At 38.8% G+C, this 15,447-nt stretch overlaps 2 protein-coding genes across 26 annotated transcripts in view; both read right to left on the reverse strand.

The window, feature by feature from the left end:
• LOC132863004 (calcium/calmodulin-dependent protein kinase type II subunit beta) overlaps positions 1-7,599 on the reverse strand; it is a 51,367-nt gene extending 43,768 nt beyond the window's left edge. For 10 of the 25 annotated variants that reach the window (XM_060895507.1, XM_060895505.1, XM_060895502.1 and 7 more), the window contains exons 1-2: positions 7,289-7,595; positions 4,641-4,735 (exon numbers count right to left, since the gene is read on the reverse strand). In XM_060895507.1, the coding sequence (XP_060751490.1) occupies positions 4,641-4,735; positions 7,289-7,350 (157 nt within the window). In that variant the 5' untranslated portion in view covers positions 7,351-7,595. Of the gene's footprint in view, positions 1-4,640; positions 4,736-7,288 lie in introns of all 25 variants that reach the window. The other 15 variants (XM_060895498.1, XM_060895494.1, XM_060895487.1 and 12 more) reach the window with 4 other exon arrangements.
• Positions 7,600-8,856: 1,257 nt separating this feature from the next.
• Positions 8,857-14,870, reverse strand: nudcd3 (NudC domain containing 3). Its single transcript, XM_060896401.1, has 6 exons — positions 14,506-14,870; positions 13,441-13,844; positions 11,224-11,356; positions 10,467-10,610; positions 9,622-9,810; positions 8,857-9,528 (listed from the first exon to the last, which is right to left on the reverse strand). The coding sequence occupies exons 1-6, from the start codon at positions 14,701-14,703 to the stop codon at positions 9,418-9,420; spliced, it is 1,179 nt and encodes a 392-aa protein (XP_060752384.1). The 5' UTR covers positions 14,704-14,870; the 3' UTR covers positions 8,857-9,417.
• Between the last annotated feature and the right edge of the window lie 577 nt (positions 14,871-15,447).

Consider the following 15,447-nt stretch of genomic DNA (forward strand, 5'->3'; position numbering starts at 1 on the left):
TCAGTCATTTAGTTGTATGGACAGAGCCAAAACGAACAGGTTATGACTATAAATATAACCATCGTTCTTATCATTGATCTGTAACATAGCGTTTCGTGTGTCAGACGCTTCAACAGCCTTTATTCAAACCATCGGAGCGCTTCCATACTTCTGCAAAGCCTTCTGGTCAAAACTATAAATCCGGCTTTAGGGGACTTAGTTTAGGCACGCGGTTCTTTCGGCTGCATAATACTCTGCATACGGATCTCTAGGCATTTGCACTTTAGATGGCAGCCTGGCCTATAAATACCCGTTAGGTTACTGGCTTGATGACAAGCTATCATCAGTCTCACACTGAGGAAGAAATTAAGAAACTGAGCATCAAAGTAGAGGCTTTTTTTTCCAAAGGAATGGACTTTACGCAAGAGCAATCAGAAGAGAAAATCACTACGCGAGAGCATGGCGACGCAGTTTGTGAATATTGACGACTTTAAAGACTTTCTGGACGTCATACACGTTATGATTTGTTTTCTCTTTTAGGAGCCAGAATGGAGAACGTAGCAGTACATTTTTTGCTTCTCGTGCACGCTGAAATAAAGGAAAAAATATGTGTCTTTTTCATTGCGAGATAAGTTTCTTTATGACTAGATAGAATGACACACACTAAGTGAGATCAATGATTAAGGTATTTGGTTACAGATCAGATGATCAAGAGTTTAAATCCCAAACTGGGCCCTTAAACAAGACCCTCATCCTTGAATTGCTACAAATCAAATGATATGAATGTAATTATGTTTCCATATAATACATTAAAAACAACGGCAATCTCACCGTCATAGTAAAGCTGTAAACACTGCCAATGTACTGGTATTATACAGACGAGCTATATAGAGATGAACCATAACCCAACCCAATATACCATCACCACAGTGCTGATGAATTCTCCAATCTGATTGGTCAGAAGGAGTTGATTTATTTACTATACCAATTTAACAGCAGCTCTGACAGCATCGGAGGTCATTTAAATAATCCCCAGCTACAGGTTGAGTGGTTACCATAGAAACGATAACAATGTAGTACGACCACCTTCGTTCTACTGCGATATCTTTTCTACGGTCATTCGTGGGGACTCTGGAAGACGCGTTACTTAATATAAGGTTAAGAATTAAATAATACAAATACTACAACGATCTGTGTGTTGTTATTAAACAAAGAAAAACACATAACCGTTACTATACTGGACTTCACAAGGCAATGCAGAATGAAACCTTGTACTGTTCTGGCAGCCAATTTGAACCGCGACAGAGTTATTTTACTGTTATGCAAAATAATAATAAAAAGATAAAAAAAAACACCAAGTGCCATTGCAGAAACACAATTGATGATGCTCAATTTTTGATGTTTTTGATTTTATCCCTTCAAACAGGATTGCATACAAATAACCAATGTAAGTGTGTAAGTAAGAAACGCAAATTAAAAAATTGCAGCAGACAGATTTGTCCTGGTCACATCATTATGCATCCGGTGATCTGCTTGCAGAGAAATGCCACACACACGAAGACACACAGAGGAGGCCTGGGCTTGGACTGTGTGCTTCCCACTGTGGGGGCCTGCTGTCTAACACTCATGAGTCATGAGGAAAGGAGGACAGCTACAGGAAGAGTAATGCCTGGTTTTTCTACTGACTGGTAAAAAGGTCTGTAAAATAAAACACCAATGTCCTTTGGTTTGGAATAAATAGTGGTGCTATATATTTTTACTGGAGACTGATCGAAAACGTGCTTCTGGTGTTCTGCTGGGTGTTTCTCCTTCAGTAAGAGTCAGTAATATCATTTTATCTGCCACTCAGAAGCTTTGGATACTTCATGATGAAGATTCCTTGTCTCTCTCTCGCCACTGACGCCTCTGACGGTTGACCTTGGCTCAAACGTGTGATGACCTAACTCCAAAAAACGCATGGCATCTTGTCATTCAGGAGATCATCCTCGATAAAATTGACAGGCGTGGGTGAAGAAATCCAGTCAGAAAAAAGTCCGTTTTCACAATTCTCGATATTTAGTCTGTTCCAAGCTCAAGGAATCGTTTGTGGTTAACGGTCCATAATTTGTTCATCGGTATCAATTATCTAACTTGGCACATGGGGTTTAAGGCTAAAAAAAAAAAATTCAATTTTCTCAGTCATCCAAGAAGAGTTCATTTTCATTTGGGGGTTTTGTTCATACTATATAAATACTCAGTTGTTCAGTTATAATTTACTTTAGATATGTTTTGACCTTAAACAAGTTTTGATCTGCATATTAGCATTCCGGATTTGAGCTCTAAGATAAAGCATTGTGCTAAAAATAACTCCGAAGCCCACATGTGGATTTATGTCGTGTGCTGTCTGAAATACATCTGCGTGAGGATTACGATAAACATAGCTCCCGCTGATTTGACATGAACTCAAAGTGACGAGCGTTGCAGGTTTCGCCGTTTCCCCCGTGAGCCGCATGCCGCCGTCCTGTCAGAAGCAATTGCTGATCAAACGATCGTTTTATTTTGGTGCACTCAGCACCGCTCGACATAATAGTGAAACGATCGCAGTAAAGTGACTCGATTTAATGCTGCCCAGTACGCTCGAGAAGTAAAAGAGAGTTACGCTGTGGAGAAATCCATGTACAGTATCTTATATTTGAGTTTCACAGAACACAGAACATATACATATAAGGTGACTCCCTAACCGGTAAGGTAAGCACTCGGTTCATTTGCTTCAGCGTTCTATGTCCACACTTTGCCCTTATCGTCTTCACAGGGATTGTTTACTGTGTCATGGCTTCGTGGTTGTTCCTGGTCTACGATTTAATACTGTTTAAAATGCTGTACAGTCTATTATTGACACACGATACTGTTTTACACGTGTAGCCAAAGTCAGTCATGTGGTCAGATATGATGTAGCTTTAGGTGCTTAAAATGAAATATGGGATGAAAATGAAAAATAATACTAAACATTGTTCTGTTTAGTATTTAATTGATCGATCCACTTAATCAATACATTTCTTCTTATTCTTTTTACTGCTTTTTTTCACCAGCAGCTACAAAAGTTATCAGGATCTTGGCTACATTGCTAGCGTCTACATCTGCTAGCACGTTCGTAACTTTAACGTACACGATGTATCTTTCAACTTGTGACAATGACGTGATAAAAACTGTCAGCAACAAGGACAAACAAAAGATTAAAAATTGGCGTTTTTATCTTTTGGAATAAAAAATGTTAATCTTTCCATTTCATTTTCACCATCACCTTGTTGTGATGATTCGTGTGACACAGTGAAAGTGTGATATTTTTGGATGAGGTTATTCCACTGTGTTAAATTGTGTCAAACTGTACCACTTGTTCGAAGTGGTGTCACTTTATTTAAGGTTGCATAACGATAACACATCTACTCCCGCATCACAGGAAAAAACGGTCTGTGTGTGGGCGTGCTCACGCAGTTCTGAGCGAAAATCAAAACAAGATCCGGTTCCACTCCAAGGTATTGCATCGAAAATGACAACAACTGAAGCACAGATGGCAAGCGGTCGGAATCTGCCACAGGACAAGACTGCAGCATTTTGACCTCCCTGCGGCCTGTGGGGAGGTTACGTGTGTGTGTGTGTGTGTGTGTGTGTTGTACCTTATGCTCCTGATGTCCAGTTATGATCGTATATGCTGAATGATTAAATCCTGAACTATTACCCTAAACTCCAAGGTGTGTGTGTGTGTATGTGTATGCGAGAGTGAGTGAGTGATCTTGGTCCAGGCATGTTGGGTTCACAGACACAGTGCAGTGTGCCAAGTGCTCAAGCTGCCTCAGCAGCCTGACGACCATCCTGTACACCCTCTCTCTCTCTCTCACATGGCCAGCAGGACCCTTAATGATGCTCTCTCAGCCAACACCTAAGTCACACCAACAATGCCTTGTCATGTTTGTGGCCTTATAATAGTAAAGCGAATTGACTTAAACATGTAAATTGCTTTTCACCTACCTTGACATCTGCAAAATGTCTTCTTTGAGGGACAATTTATAAATGCTTCAACCATCACAAACTCCTTTTCTTTTCCATTTTAAAAGGTTGCTTGATGTCGCATGAAGCTGTAGACGCTCCTGTTGATCTGCGATTCATTTTTATAGTCTGCTTTGTTAACGAGTGCCATCGTAAATCGCAAAATACGCCATCCTTTCACATTATACATAGTATCAGATGATCGTATGGGAGATTATTTCCACGTACCAGTAAATAAGCATGGTATTAGATGGATACCTAATACACAGTATCAGTACTGATGCATCATTAAAATTTAGTCTGAAGGTTTGAACGTCATATAAGAGCTTAATATAGAAATACTGCTTTTGTTAATCCTGTAAGTGTTTCAGATTTCACTTTACATCATGATTATAGTAATCCCTATTAAAGCATTTAAAGTAATATAAAGATTACTATACAGAATGAACTGAACTGGGTTATGACATCATGTGGGCATCGACACCCTGTTCGCCTACTGATGCTTTCTGTTTAGAATTTCATTAAACTGCCCAAACCCAAATAAATACAGCTGGACTCATAATCCTCCGCTCCAGACCAGCGATAACAGGAGGTCTACACAGATCCCGCATCTTTGTATCTGAACATAGTTTACTCACCCCTAGCTGAGAGCTTTTTGGTGTTGATTATTTTGGCAGCATATTCTTGGCCTGTGCACAGCTTGACACAACGGCGCACGACTGAAAAAGCCCCCCTGAAAGGAAAAAAGACAAGATGAGGAAAATTTCCCTGCAGAAAGAAAACACAAAATCTGAAATCACTTGGCTGAAAATATTCGAATCAAAATTGCCATCAGGGTTTGTTTTGAGCAAAACAATAACCGGACTAAATGATGCAGTTTCGCCTTCTGAGGTCATATCATTAAGTGGAAAATAACTTTCATATTAGTGTACGAACAATCCTGAGAGACAACCAAATATACTGCTGCCCAGATTTTTCAGCAATTACGTGAAACATTACCAGGTTTCCTTAAATCTTTTCGGAACAGCTGCTGCAACAAACCCTAGTGGGACATGAGCACCAAAGCCTGATGTCATCTTTTAGCAGCTAATTTTAGTGCACCTTTCTTCCGTTATACAATACGTGTTGGGGTCTTGAGTGGTATATCCGCTGACACTCTAGGGGATAAGTGGCCTGGCCTGTAACGTAAGACTCAAACCAAAAGCCCACTGGGTTTGCCCTTTAAATCAGAGCTGACCTTGGGAAAAACAAACCATTATAGACGTTAGAGAAAAGCTGTGCTTGCTGGCCGACTTGATTTTGGAGACTCAAAGGAGAATGATCACACACGTTCACAGGCTTTGTTCATCACATAATATTTTATGCTCCTGTCACAGAGGCATGACAATGTATTATTATATTCAATTGTAAGAAACATACAGAAAGCATAATCTTATGCAACTACGCTATTTAATGCAAAGGACAGCTTCCACGATCAAGATCTGGTAAAGTCTGAATCCTTCGTTATAGCATCCCGTCTTTGAGGAGACCCTGAGCCAAATTAGTGCTTTCTGCCTGTCAGGAGCAAAAAAAAAAGCCCAGTTTGAAGAAGACCAGCCAGCCGGGTTCTGTCAGCATGAGGTGTTCTGGTTTCGCTGGCACAGGATGCCTCAGAGGCAACGTGTACACTTCAGCTGAAGATTGTGCACACACGAGGACAACACGGTCCACTTTAGCAGGGTTTCCTAACCTCGCAGCTCTCAGCAGCCATCGTCCACAACAAACAGCCAATAAAGATGTGCGTTTCTGGTTCAAGGTGAGAAAATCAAGTAAAACACTACATTCAGGTACGACATACTATTCCCCTGGATAATAAGGGACGGTATGAGAGTCAAGCAATAATAATGATAACATGATCATTAAGATTCATGAATTTAACTGACATCTACTGATGCTGAATATTCTGCATGCTATCAAAATAGACCATGTCGATATTTTACACGCAAGCTGTATTTTGATGTTTTGAATACATTTTCAAAGTATAGTAATTATTTATGCCAAAAGAAATTGTCATTTTTGTCGTTATTCCGTTCTATAGAGTAAGTATGAAAAAAATAACTCGTCCGGAAAAAGATTAATGTACACAAAATGTAACAGCCTATCGTGTTACAATATGCAATGTATGTATGCAATTATGTCACGTGACGTTCATTACAGTTTATGAGATAATGGGCAGGGATAGATGGATGGGTGGATAGATAGATAGATAGATAGATAGATAGATAGATAGATAGATAGATAGACAGATAGATAGATAAATGGATAGATAGATAGATAGATAGATAGATAGATAGATAGATGGATAGATAGATAGATAGATAGATAGATAGATAGATAGATAGATAGATAAATGGATAGATAGATAGATAGATAGATAGATAGATAGATAGATAAATGGATAGATAGATAGATAGATAGATAGATAGATAGATAGATAGATAGATAGATAGATAGAAGTCAGGCGATAGTAGTGGCGAATGATTATACAGTATAATGCAGGACTCCACACGCAGCCAATCAGAACGCAGGCCGTCAGGATTAACTCACCTGGCGCGTGGTCTCGTGCGGTTACGTCCACGCAACAGCAGACAACTAAACGAACCTTCGGGGTAATTATATATTATATATATATATATATATATATATATATATATATATATATATATATATATATTTATACATGAGGCTGATAGTTTAAGCTAATCATTCAGCACTAAAACATGGCGAAGAAACGTAATGCTAACTGAGAGAGGAGCGCAAAATAATCCCCTAACGTCAGGGGCCAGGCATGTCTCCTTCTGTCCCCACTCAGATTATACACAGCAAACCATCGGCTCGAGAGTTTTATTTTTATTTTACTTTCACAGCTCCAAATGTCACTCTGCAGCTCGGTGTGTGCGTGTGTGTGTGTGTGTGTGTCTGTGCGCGCGTGTGCGTGCGTGTGTGCGCGCGTGAGTGCGCGAGCAAGTGCGAAGAAACGATAGAGTTCCTAAAATTCACTCGCAATAACAACATCTACAATCCCACAATCGCACAAGCGCACGCGAGTTTAATGTAACAGCCCGTCACATGGAGGCACGCGCTCAGCTTCACTGGATTTTAATGTTTCTTATTTCACTTTACAGACCCAATGAAACCCCCCAGACCCCGTTATTAAAACCTGTCCTAATGACTCTAATGATTTAATAACGACACACCAGACGTGCATTTAAAACTCCCCCCAAACAGCATGAAGCACTTGTCTTACTTTCCGAGTTCTTCATAAAGCTGGTATTCGTCTGTAAAGCGTGTACAGGTTGTCGTTGCCATGTCTCTCTTTCTCTCTCTCTCCTCCTTTTCGGCTTTATGGATATATCCGAGATGTTATTCCTCTGGATGCAGAAATGCTTCTGGGAAAAATCTTGGCGTTGTTTGATAACTTATATGATTGCTTGAGTAAAAAAAAAAAAACAGAGATGTGTGCTGGGGTGAGGGATAAAGGCTGGGTGATGAGTGGCTCAAGCGCCTTCCGAACCCGCTCACTGAATGCGCCGTGTGACTGCAGTACAGTTTGTTTTCCGCTGCGCTGTGCAGCACTGACATGATCTCGCCGCCAGGGGGCGCCAGAAACAACTAATACATAGCGTATGTGGCAGTGCAACTTCACCTCGTTTACATTAAATGTCTGTGTTAGTTTGGAAGCAGATTTCCTAAAGATAGAACAGTAAAACAAAAAAGAAGAAAAGAAAAATTGTGTGTGTGTGTGTGTATATATAAATATATATATATATATATATATATATATATATATATATATATATATATATATATATATATATATATATATTATATATATATCCTTTATTTTTGGCAGCAGCAGTATTATCTCAAAAACTTATTATGCAACAAATGTACACTTGAACAATTTTTTTTTAAATTTTACCTCAGAATCCTAACTGTTATCTTAAAACGCTGAGTTTTTCCACCCCTCAAAACTTCATATTACCTCAGAAATCTGGATTCTGTGCTTGAGCCCTTGAACATCTGACTTATCTCCATTTTTTCAACTAAATATCTCAAAATCCTGAATAATTATCCGAAAAGCTTTGAGTCAGAATCTCCAAATCTCAAAATATCACTTTGAAATTCTTTATCTCAAAACGTCGACATTATTTCAAAATCCTCACCTGACTATTTGACGTAGTCAGTTCAACGTGTAAGATGATAACATTTTAAGACTATTCGTTGAAATTCTTCTAAAATTGAGATTGAAATAAGTCTTCTTGAGAAAATCTGACTTACTGCTGTTGACATATGTTTTAATACTGGAGACATTTTCTGATTTATTAGACAGTCTATCAAAATATGCCAACAATGGTTTTTTTAATGAAAAATCTTGGCCCTCAGTATCCTTTCATCTCCAGGTGGAGTTTTCTTTCTTTAAGGACCAGCACTCAAGTGAAGAATACGAGATGAGCACTAGAAGGTATGAAGGATTAATTCATTTACTAACTTTAAAGTGCCTTTTATGTAGCCAGTGGATTTGACGTGTACTTGTTAAGACGATAGTCTCCTGGGAGATTCGCTATAATTTGATCATTACTCATTCCCTTGTCCTTCACATGGACACTTATGTGACCTAGTTAATATTCTCTTTCAAGTCGTCAGGGTTTTTTGAAAACAGCATCATGGACAGGTTTCTGTCCTCGATTGTATACCTTGAAGTGGAAAGACATACAATATGTTCGTAGTGTTTAAATATTAAATATTTTTTCCATCAAACAGTATTTAGTATATATGAACTGTCTATATCTGGAGGGCAGTATGAAGGACACATTATTTTGTAATGTATTTTATTAAATTCAGGCACATAAAATCAAAACACTGAATGGAAAAAAAAAACTGGAAAAAATTCAGAACGTCCTTTAAACTCCTAAATCTGACAAATACTCGACAAGGCTGAACGTATGGTAATGTTCAGAACTGATGGATGACACATACCCCACCCCCTGTAATATCTTTCAATAGAACGTTGTTCATTTATTCTAGAACCTTCTGAAGTGGTTTAATAGATTTACTTCAGTTATTTTACCAAGAACCTACAGAAAGGTATAATCCATACGCCATGTGAGTAGATGATGTACAGTATTTACTGCAACAGCGCTGAAATAAAAAATAAAGTAATATCTCAGGATCTGAATCAATCGTCATGACATTTGGGAAACTGATCTTGTACAGCTTTAGCAATTCAAATTCTGCAGTGCTGTCATGTCGTCCATCATACTGTAAACACCAGAGTTGTCAGTGCTTGACACTTCAGTGTATATATATGGTGATGTGAACGTAGGATGATTTTTTTGGCTTATCTCTCGCAGTATCTTCCAGAGTCTCTTCAGTTTAAAACTGTACGGCGTTTGGTGTTATGTCAAACATGGACGGATCAAACTGCTGGCCTTTGAATGGCGATCCCTCGGCGTCCCAGCCCTTCTTTAGCATCTCGTGAACTTTCTAAAAAAAAAAAAAAAAAAAAACACAGAAAAGCATCAGCAGTGCAGCCAATTTCGCTGCCTCTATAATGATCTGTAGCTTCTATAACATTACCAGCTCATGGCTCTGAGGCCTTCCTTGTAGTTTCTGTTGGTAGTCAAAGGTGAGCCGGTCTAACACTGCGTGCTCATCCTCACCCACAGTGGCCATGGAGCGCTCGCGGTTGATCTGGTTTACGTCAATTTCTTGCTCGCCTTTAAGCACGGCAGTCCACCACACTTCGCCTAATTTACTCAGAGACAGCTACGAGAGGGAAAAAAAAACAGCACATTGTCAATTATTCTGAAAGTACTGAAAGAAATGTCAAAAAATGACTAGCATTAAGTTAAATCACCTCAAATTGTGGAAGAACTCTTTCTAATTTAAAGCCTTAATTATAAGAAATGACTGGTCTGTACTCAGAGCTGAGTTAAGCACACAACTCACACAGGCGTAATTACATACACGGGGCTCTCAATATCACTTAAAAACTATGGAATACTTTATTAAGGCCAATATGAAAAAAATAAATAGGACACTATTAATTAATGAACAGTACCATTTATAGTCCACAAACATCTGAGGAGACAGCAGCTTAATCTGAGGCAGCAATAAAAATAATTTTTGGGCTTTTCATGTTTAAAGGTAATGGTCTAGATGCTTTTGAAGGAGTCTTCTCTCTTGATTCTTCTACCCAAGACAAATCTGGCAACCTTGCTACATGGACTACACACAGATCATTTGCTTAATTTAAATGCAATGCCCAGAATATCCACTTCAGCACTTGTGTAACCCATCTCTGAATACACAGACATAATTCCCTGCATAAACACTGACACACTGGGTCTTTTGGACTCAGTTAATCCTCTGATTGGTGATATAATAACAGATCATGAACGGTGTCTAAAAATAATTCTCACCAGTACACAGTGGCCTGGTTCCAGACTCCACAGAGAATTCTCTGTGTTGATTTTGTGCGTGAACTCGCCTTCCATCAGAACGTTTTCTGAAGCCCCCTCCTTCACCGCCACACGCACGCCACCAGACTGGAGACTGACGGACACCTGCGCACACAAAGAGAAAGCGTCCGAGCTGATGACGAAGAGCAACAATGGCTCTGATGATGAAGAATTTATTTTAAGTGGGATTTCAATTGATCCCTTTGAGAGACTGAGAAATTATCTAAGTGGGCTCAAGCTAATTTGGGGTCATTATCAACGGTGAAGTGGGCTGTCTGAACAGATGGTCATTAACATACGAGTTTCTGTATGAATAATTAAGCCTGAAATGAATGTGCAATGTCCAGGTGTTTAACTTTTAAACCAAATTTAAATATTTCCATGCATAAAAGTATAGTTTAGAGTATTTAATGCTTTCAGCTGTAAATATATTCACAATCGCTTCAATAGCTAGCTAAGTCTCAGCTTTGCACAAATAACACCATCGTTTTAACCCTAGATGTATATTAAATAACAAAAAACTATTCATCCACTTAAGTATTAGCACACAGGTGCTCATGATACAAATAATCCTACTTAGCGAGCCGTTCAAAAAGTCTCATTTTACTAAAAACTGCAGTAAGCTGATCATATCGTACACTGATACACTGCACCATGGACCACGAGGCTCAGTATTTAAAAACGTTAAAATGATAGAAAAAGCATAGCTGTATGGTACCTGTCTGCCCTTGACGATGCTCGGTGGGACAAAAACACGAACTTCCACATCAGAGTAGTCCTGTGACCAGCTGTAGTTTTCTCTGACAGCACCGTTGTAGCTATCTGGGCTTGCCTGGAAACTGGCCTGGCAACTGCAAAACAAACCACATTTCAATTAATGCCACTTTTAAAGGCAATGACACACCCACTGAAGGGGTGGGATATATTAGGCAACAAGTGGACTGTCAGTTCTGTTGATGTTGAAGTTGATGAGTTGGAAGCAGGTAAAATGAGCAAGTGTAAGGATCTGAGAGACTTCACCAAATTGGCCAAATTGTGATGGCTAGACAAGTGGACCAGAGCATCTTCAAAGCAGCATGTCTTGTGGGGTATTCCTGGTATGCAGCGATTAATACCTACCAAAAGTGGTCCAAAAATGTGAAGGCTAGGCTGGCACAAACTGCTGAAAAAGTTAATGCTGGTTATGGCAGAAAGGTGTCAGAACACAGTGCACCGCAGCTTGCTGAGTATGGGGCTGTGTAGCTGCAGAGCGGTCAGAGTGCCCATGCTGACTCCAGTCCACCAACCAAAACACTTACAATGGGCATGTGACCATTAGAACTTGGAGCAATGGAAGAAGGTGGCCTGGTCTGATGAATCATGTTTTATTTTATTCCATGTGGACAGCCAGGTGCGTGCGAGTCACTTTACATTTACAGCATTTGGCAGACGCCCTTATCCAGAGTGACGTACGAAAGTGCTTAAGTCTCTAACATTGAATGCATGAATTCTGGTTCACTAGGCAGCAGCGGGGTGGTGTGTGAGAACTTAGGCAGGCTGAAAACAAGTCATGCAGCTGCATTTTGGATCATTTGCAGAGGACGAATTACATTCATAGGTAGACCTGCCAGTGGTGAGTTGCAGTAGTCCAATCTTGAGATGACAAGAGACTGAACAAATACCTGAGCAGCCTGTGTGGACAAAAATGGCCGAATCCCTTTTGTTCTGCTGGTAAACCATGTGGATGATACATTGACACCTACCACTCACCTAAACATCGCTGCAGACCAAATACTACCCTTCATGGTATGGTAGTGTCCTCAAAAAGACAATGCTGTTTACAAAACACAGTTAACTCTCTCATTCGGTCACTTCAGAAAGAAGACAAAAAGATTTCTAGAAAGTTCCACAGGGATTATGATTGTATATAGCAATTGCCTTTAAACAATCAGTGTATTTGGTTTCTCTCTGGTTGGGATATGTGCAAGATAAAGATTTTCAAAACTTTGCATTGTTGAAAAGGTCAACATCTCCCCATGTGAATGTTTGTCCCAGGACACCACACTCCACTGAACTTAACAACCTGATCTTCTGTATGCTTCTGTGTATTATTCCTACAGACAATACAGCACAGCATTTGTAATATATTCACACCTTGCTCATATCTATTATTAATCACCTCTTCTAAAAATCTGCGTTTTAGTTTCATGTGAAGAGACACAAAGCTGCTAAGCGAGTGGAACTTTCCGGGTTTTCTACTCTAGTCAATGGGAATGTCATCCATCACTAATAAAGACTGCAAAGCTCTGTGATCTGGTCCAGAAATTTCCATTTACCAAACTGTATTTAATGAATCAATAATTACATGCCAATAAATGACTAATTTTAACTCTCCATTTAAAATGGTAGTACACAAATCGGGATGCAGCCCATTCACATATCTCTGTTTAGTACAATTACCCAAATACGTACATAGAATGGGCAATGGATATTGGATCATGAACTGTTAGAGTGGACAACTTATGAGGTCCGGGTACGCTACATGAGATTACTGTGGTTGGTACCACTTGCATGAAATTGGCTTTGGACTGTACCTGATTCGAACAGTTTTGCACTCAAGTCTCAATCAGTGAACATTGTATAACTTCAACAAGACAGACTTCATGTTAGAACTAAAATAAAGTTCCTGGTTACACAATTGATCTGTTTGACCATATAATACACAGCTGTAGAAGGGAAACGATCTATAATTACACTCTTCGGTGTCGCCCTGGTTTGTTCTGGTTCCTCTCAAGATTTCTTCCTCATATCATTTCAGAGAGTTTTTCAATGCTAAACTGATACATTTATAAATTTCAAAATGATATCCTGAATTTATAGGTTTCGTTAAAAGTTCCACTGTTAAAGTCATTATAGAAATAAAACTGAAAAGAAAAAAGAACTGAATTAAACTTACGGCTCAGCTGCAGAAGAATCTGAAGCAGCCCCCTGTGCAGACGCAGATGGTGCAGACTGTGCAGATGGTGCAGACTGTGCAGATGGTGCAGACTGTGCAGATGGTGCAGACTGTGCAGATGGTGCAGACTGTGCAGATGGTGCAGACGCAGGCACCACTGTTGGCTGTTCTCTCACTGCAGACTCCACCTCATTGCCGTTTGCAGCCCCTGCACCTGCAGGCACCGGCTCTGTGGACGATGCAACAGACCTGGATTCCTGTGCGGTTTCTGCAGGTTCTTCAACTTCTGGCTGTGATCGAACTTCGATTTCCTCCACTACAGTGGGAACAGCTCGGGCTTCTTCAGCCAGCTTCATCACTCTCTCTCTGTCCTGCACTGCCAGCTTCTCGAACAACTTAAAGGTCTGGAAAAAATAGAAGAAAGATATAGCATTTGTTTTGTTTTTTTTACCTTTACAACATTTATATACATTCAGTAATAATAATAACAACAACAACAACAACCTGGAAGTGGCAGGATATCATTTCCAATGAAAGCTAATGTTTTACAGCAACTTTTACTAGGTTTCAAACTAACAAAAGCAATTCTGATCATAGCGGCTTTGCTTTTATTTTTGGTTTCTTTCAGCATTTTTTTTGTCTTAAATTCAAGTGGTAGAAAGTAAAGGAAGGCTTCTTTAGAACTGCTCAAAGGTGATAACAGGTACTAACTTGTTACGCAGAACCTCCAGGGCATTAAAATATAACAGAAATATAAACAGATTAAAAACAAATGTGACTTGTTAAGTGTTAAAAAACTGAATTATTGGTAAATTACCGTGGTTTAAGAAGTAAACAAGAGAAAACATTCATAAGGAAAACAAAAAAGAGAGAGACACAATCTAAACTAACTAGTTGTAAATAATCGTGCATGATGTACCAATTCGTTGTTTTGGTTTGTTGTTGTATTCTTTGGTTTGTAATATATGTTTGTTGTGCTGATCTGCAGTATGACATGTGACAATAAACAAAGCTGAAAACTTCTACAGGGCGATAAATGATCTATCATTAAAGCCAGGATTTTACCTTAAGGACCATTTTTTCTGCTACTCCAGGTGGGAATCCCATTTTATCATTTGGGCTGACCAGGAGCCGATAAAAGTCTGTCTTTCTGTACAAAAAGCCGAAATAGATCTGTAGAAAATTCTGTATGTTTCCAACATGCTGCAAGATTCCTAGCAACGCGTTGTCGTACAACTCGGTCATCTCCAACGGCGACGACATCGTTACAAGGACGTTCACTGACCAAGAAAAGTATGTAAACAAAAAGTAAACAAAGAAAGCAACTGAACTGAGGCTGAGACTGTTTTTGTTTATTGAGCCAAACCAAAACACACTGACAAGCTCATGGAAAATACGAGATCGTCAGAAGGACATGGGGTTACCGATTACTTCCGAGTAAACGAAAACAAAATAAAAGTCTCTTAAATGAAATTGGTGCGTTTGTATTGTAAAGACCGCTGTGTAGAGATGCTCTAATAGTTTGAGCAATAAATTATTGACAATAATTGAAAAATAATAAATATAAATATATATATTAGTATTATAGTATATATTAGTATATATATATATATATTATACTAAATAACAAAATATAACAAAAACAACTATAAAACAAAATTCCTGTTAACATTTTAACAAAGTTCCTGATAAAATGGCCAGGGAGCTTCACCTCATAAACTGGCACCTTGTTGTATTATGTAGTATAAAATGTGGAGTATAAAATAATTTGCATGAGATTTGTATTATCTGTAATATCACAGTGTAATATAAATTTAGGTAAAGGCGAGAATCTCATCAAATCGCTTACTAAGTCATTTGTGTGGACAAAATATTTAATATTTGATAATATAATTATAAATATATATATATAATAGGAAATATATAAAAATAGAAAAAAATATATGTAATATTTGATCATTTTAATTTCGATATGAAATAATAAGACAACAAAATAAAGGCTAAGTC

Source organism: Tachysurus vachellii, chromosome 20 (genome assembly GCF_030014155.1).
Source record: "Tachysurus vachellii isolate PV-2020 chromosome 20, HZAU_Pvac_v1, whole genome shotgun sequence".
Classification (NCBI taxonomy): Eukaryota; Metazoa; Chordata; class Actinopteri; order Siluriformes; family Bagridae; genus Tachysurus; species Tachysurus vachellii.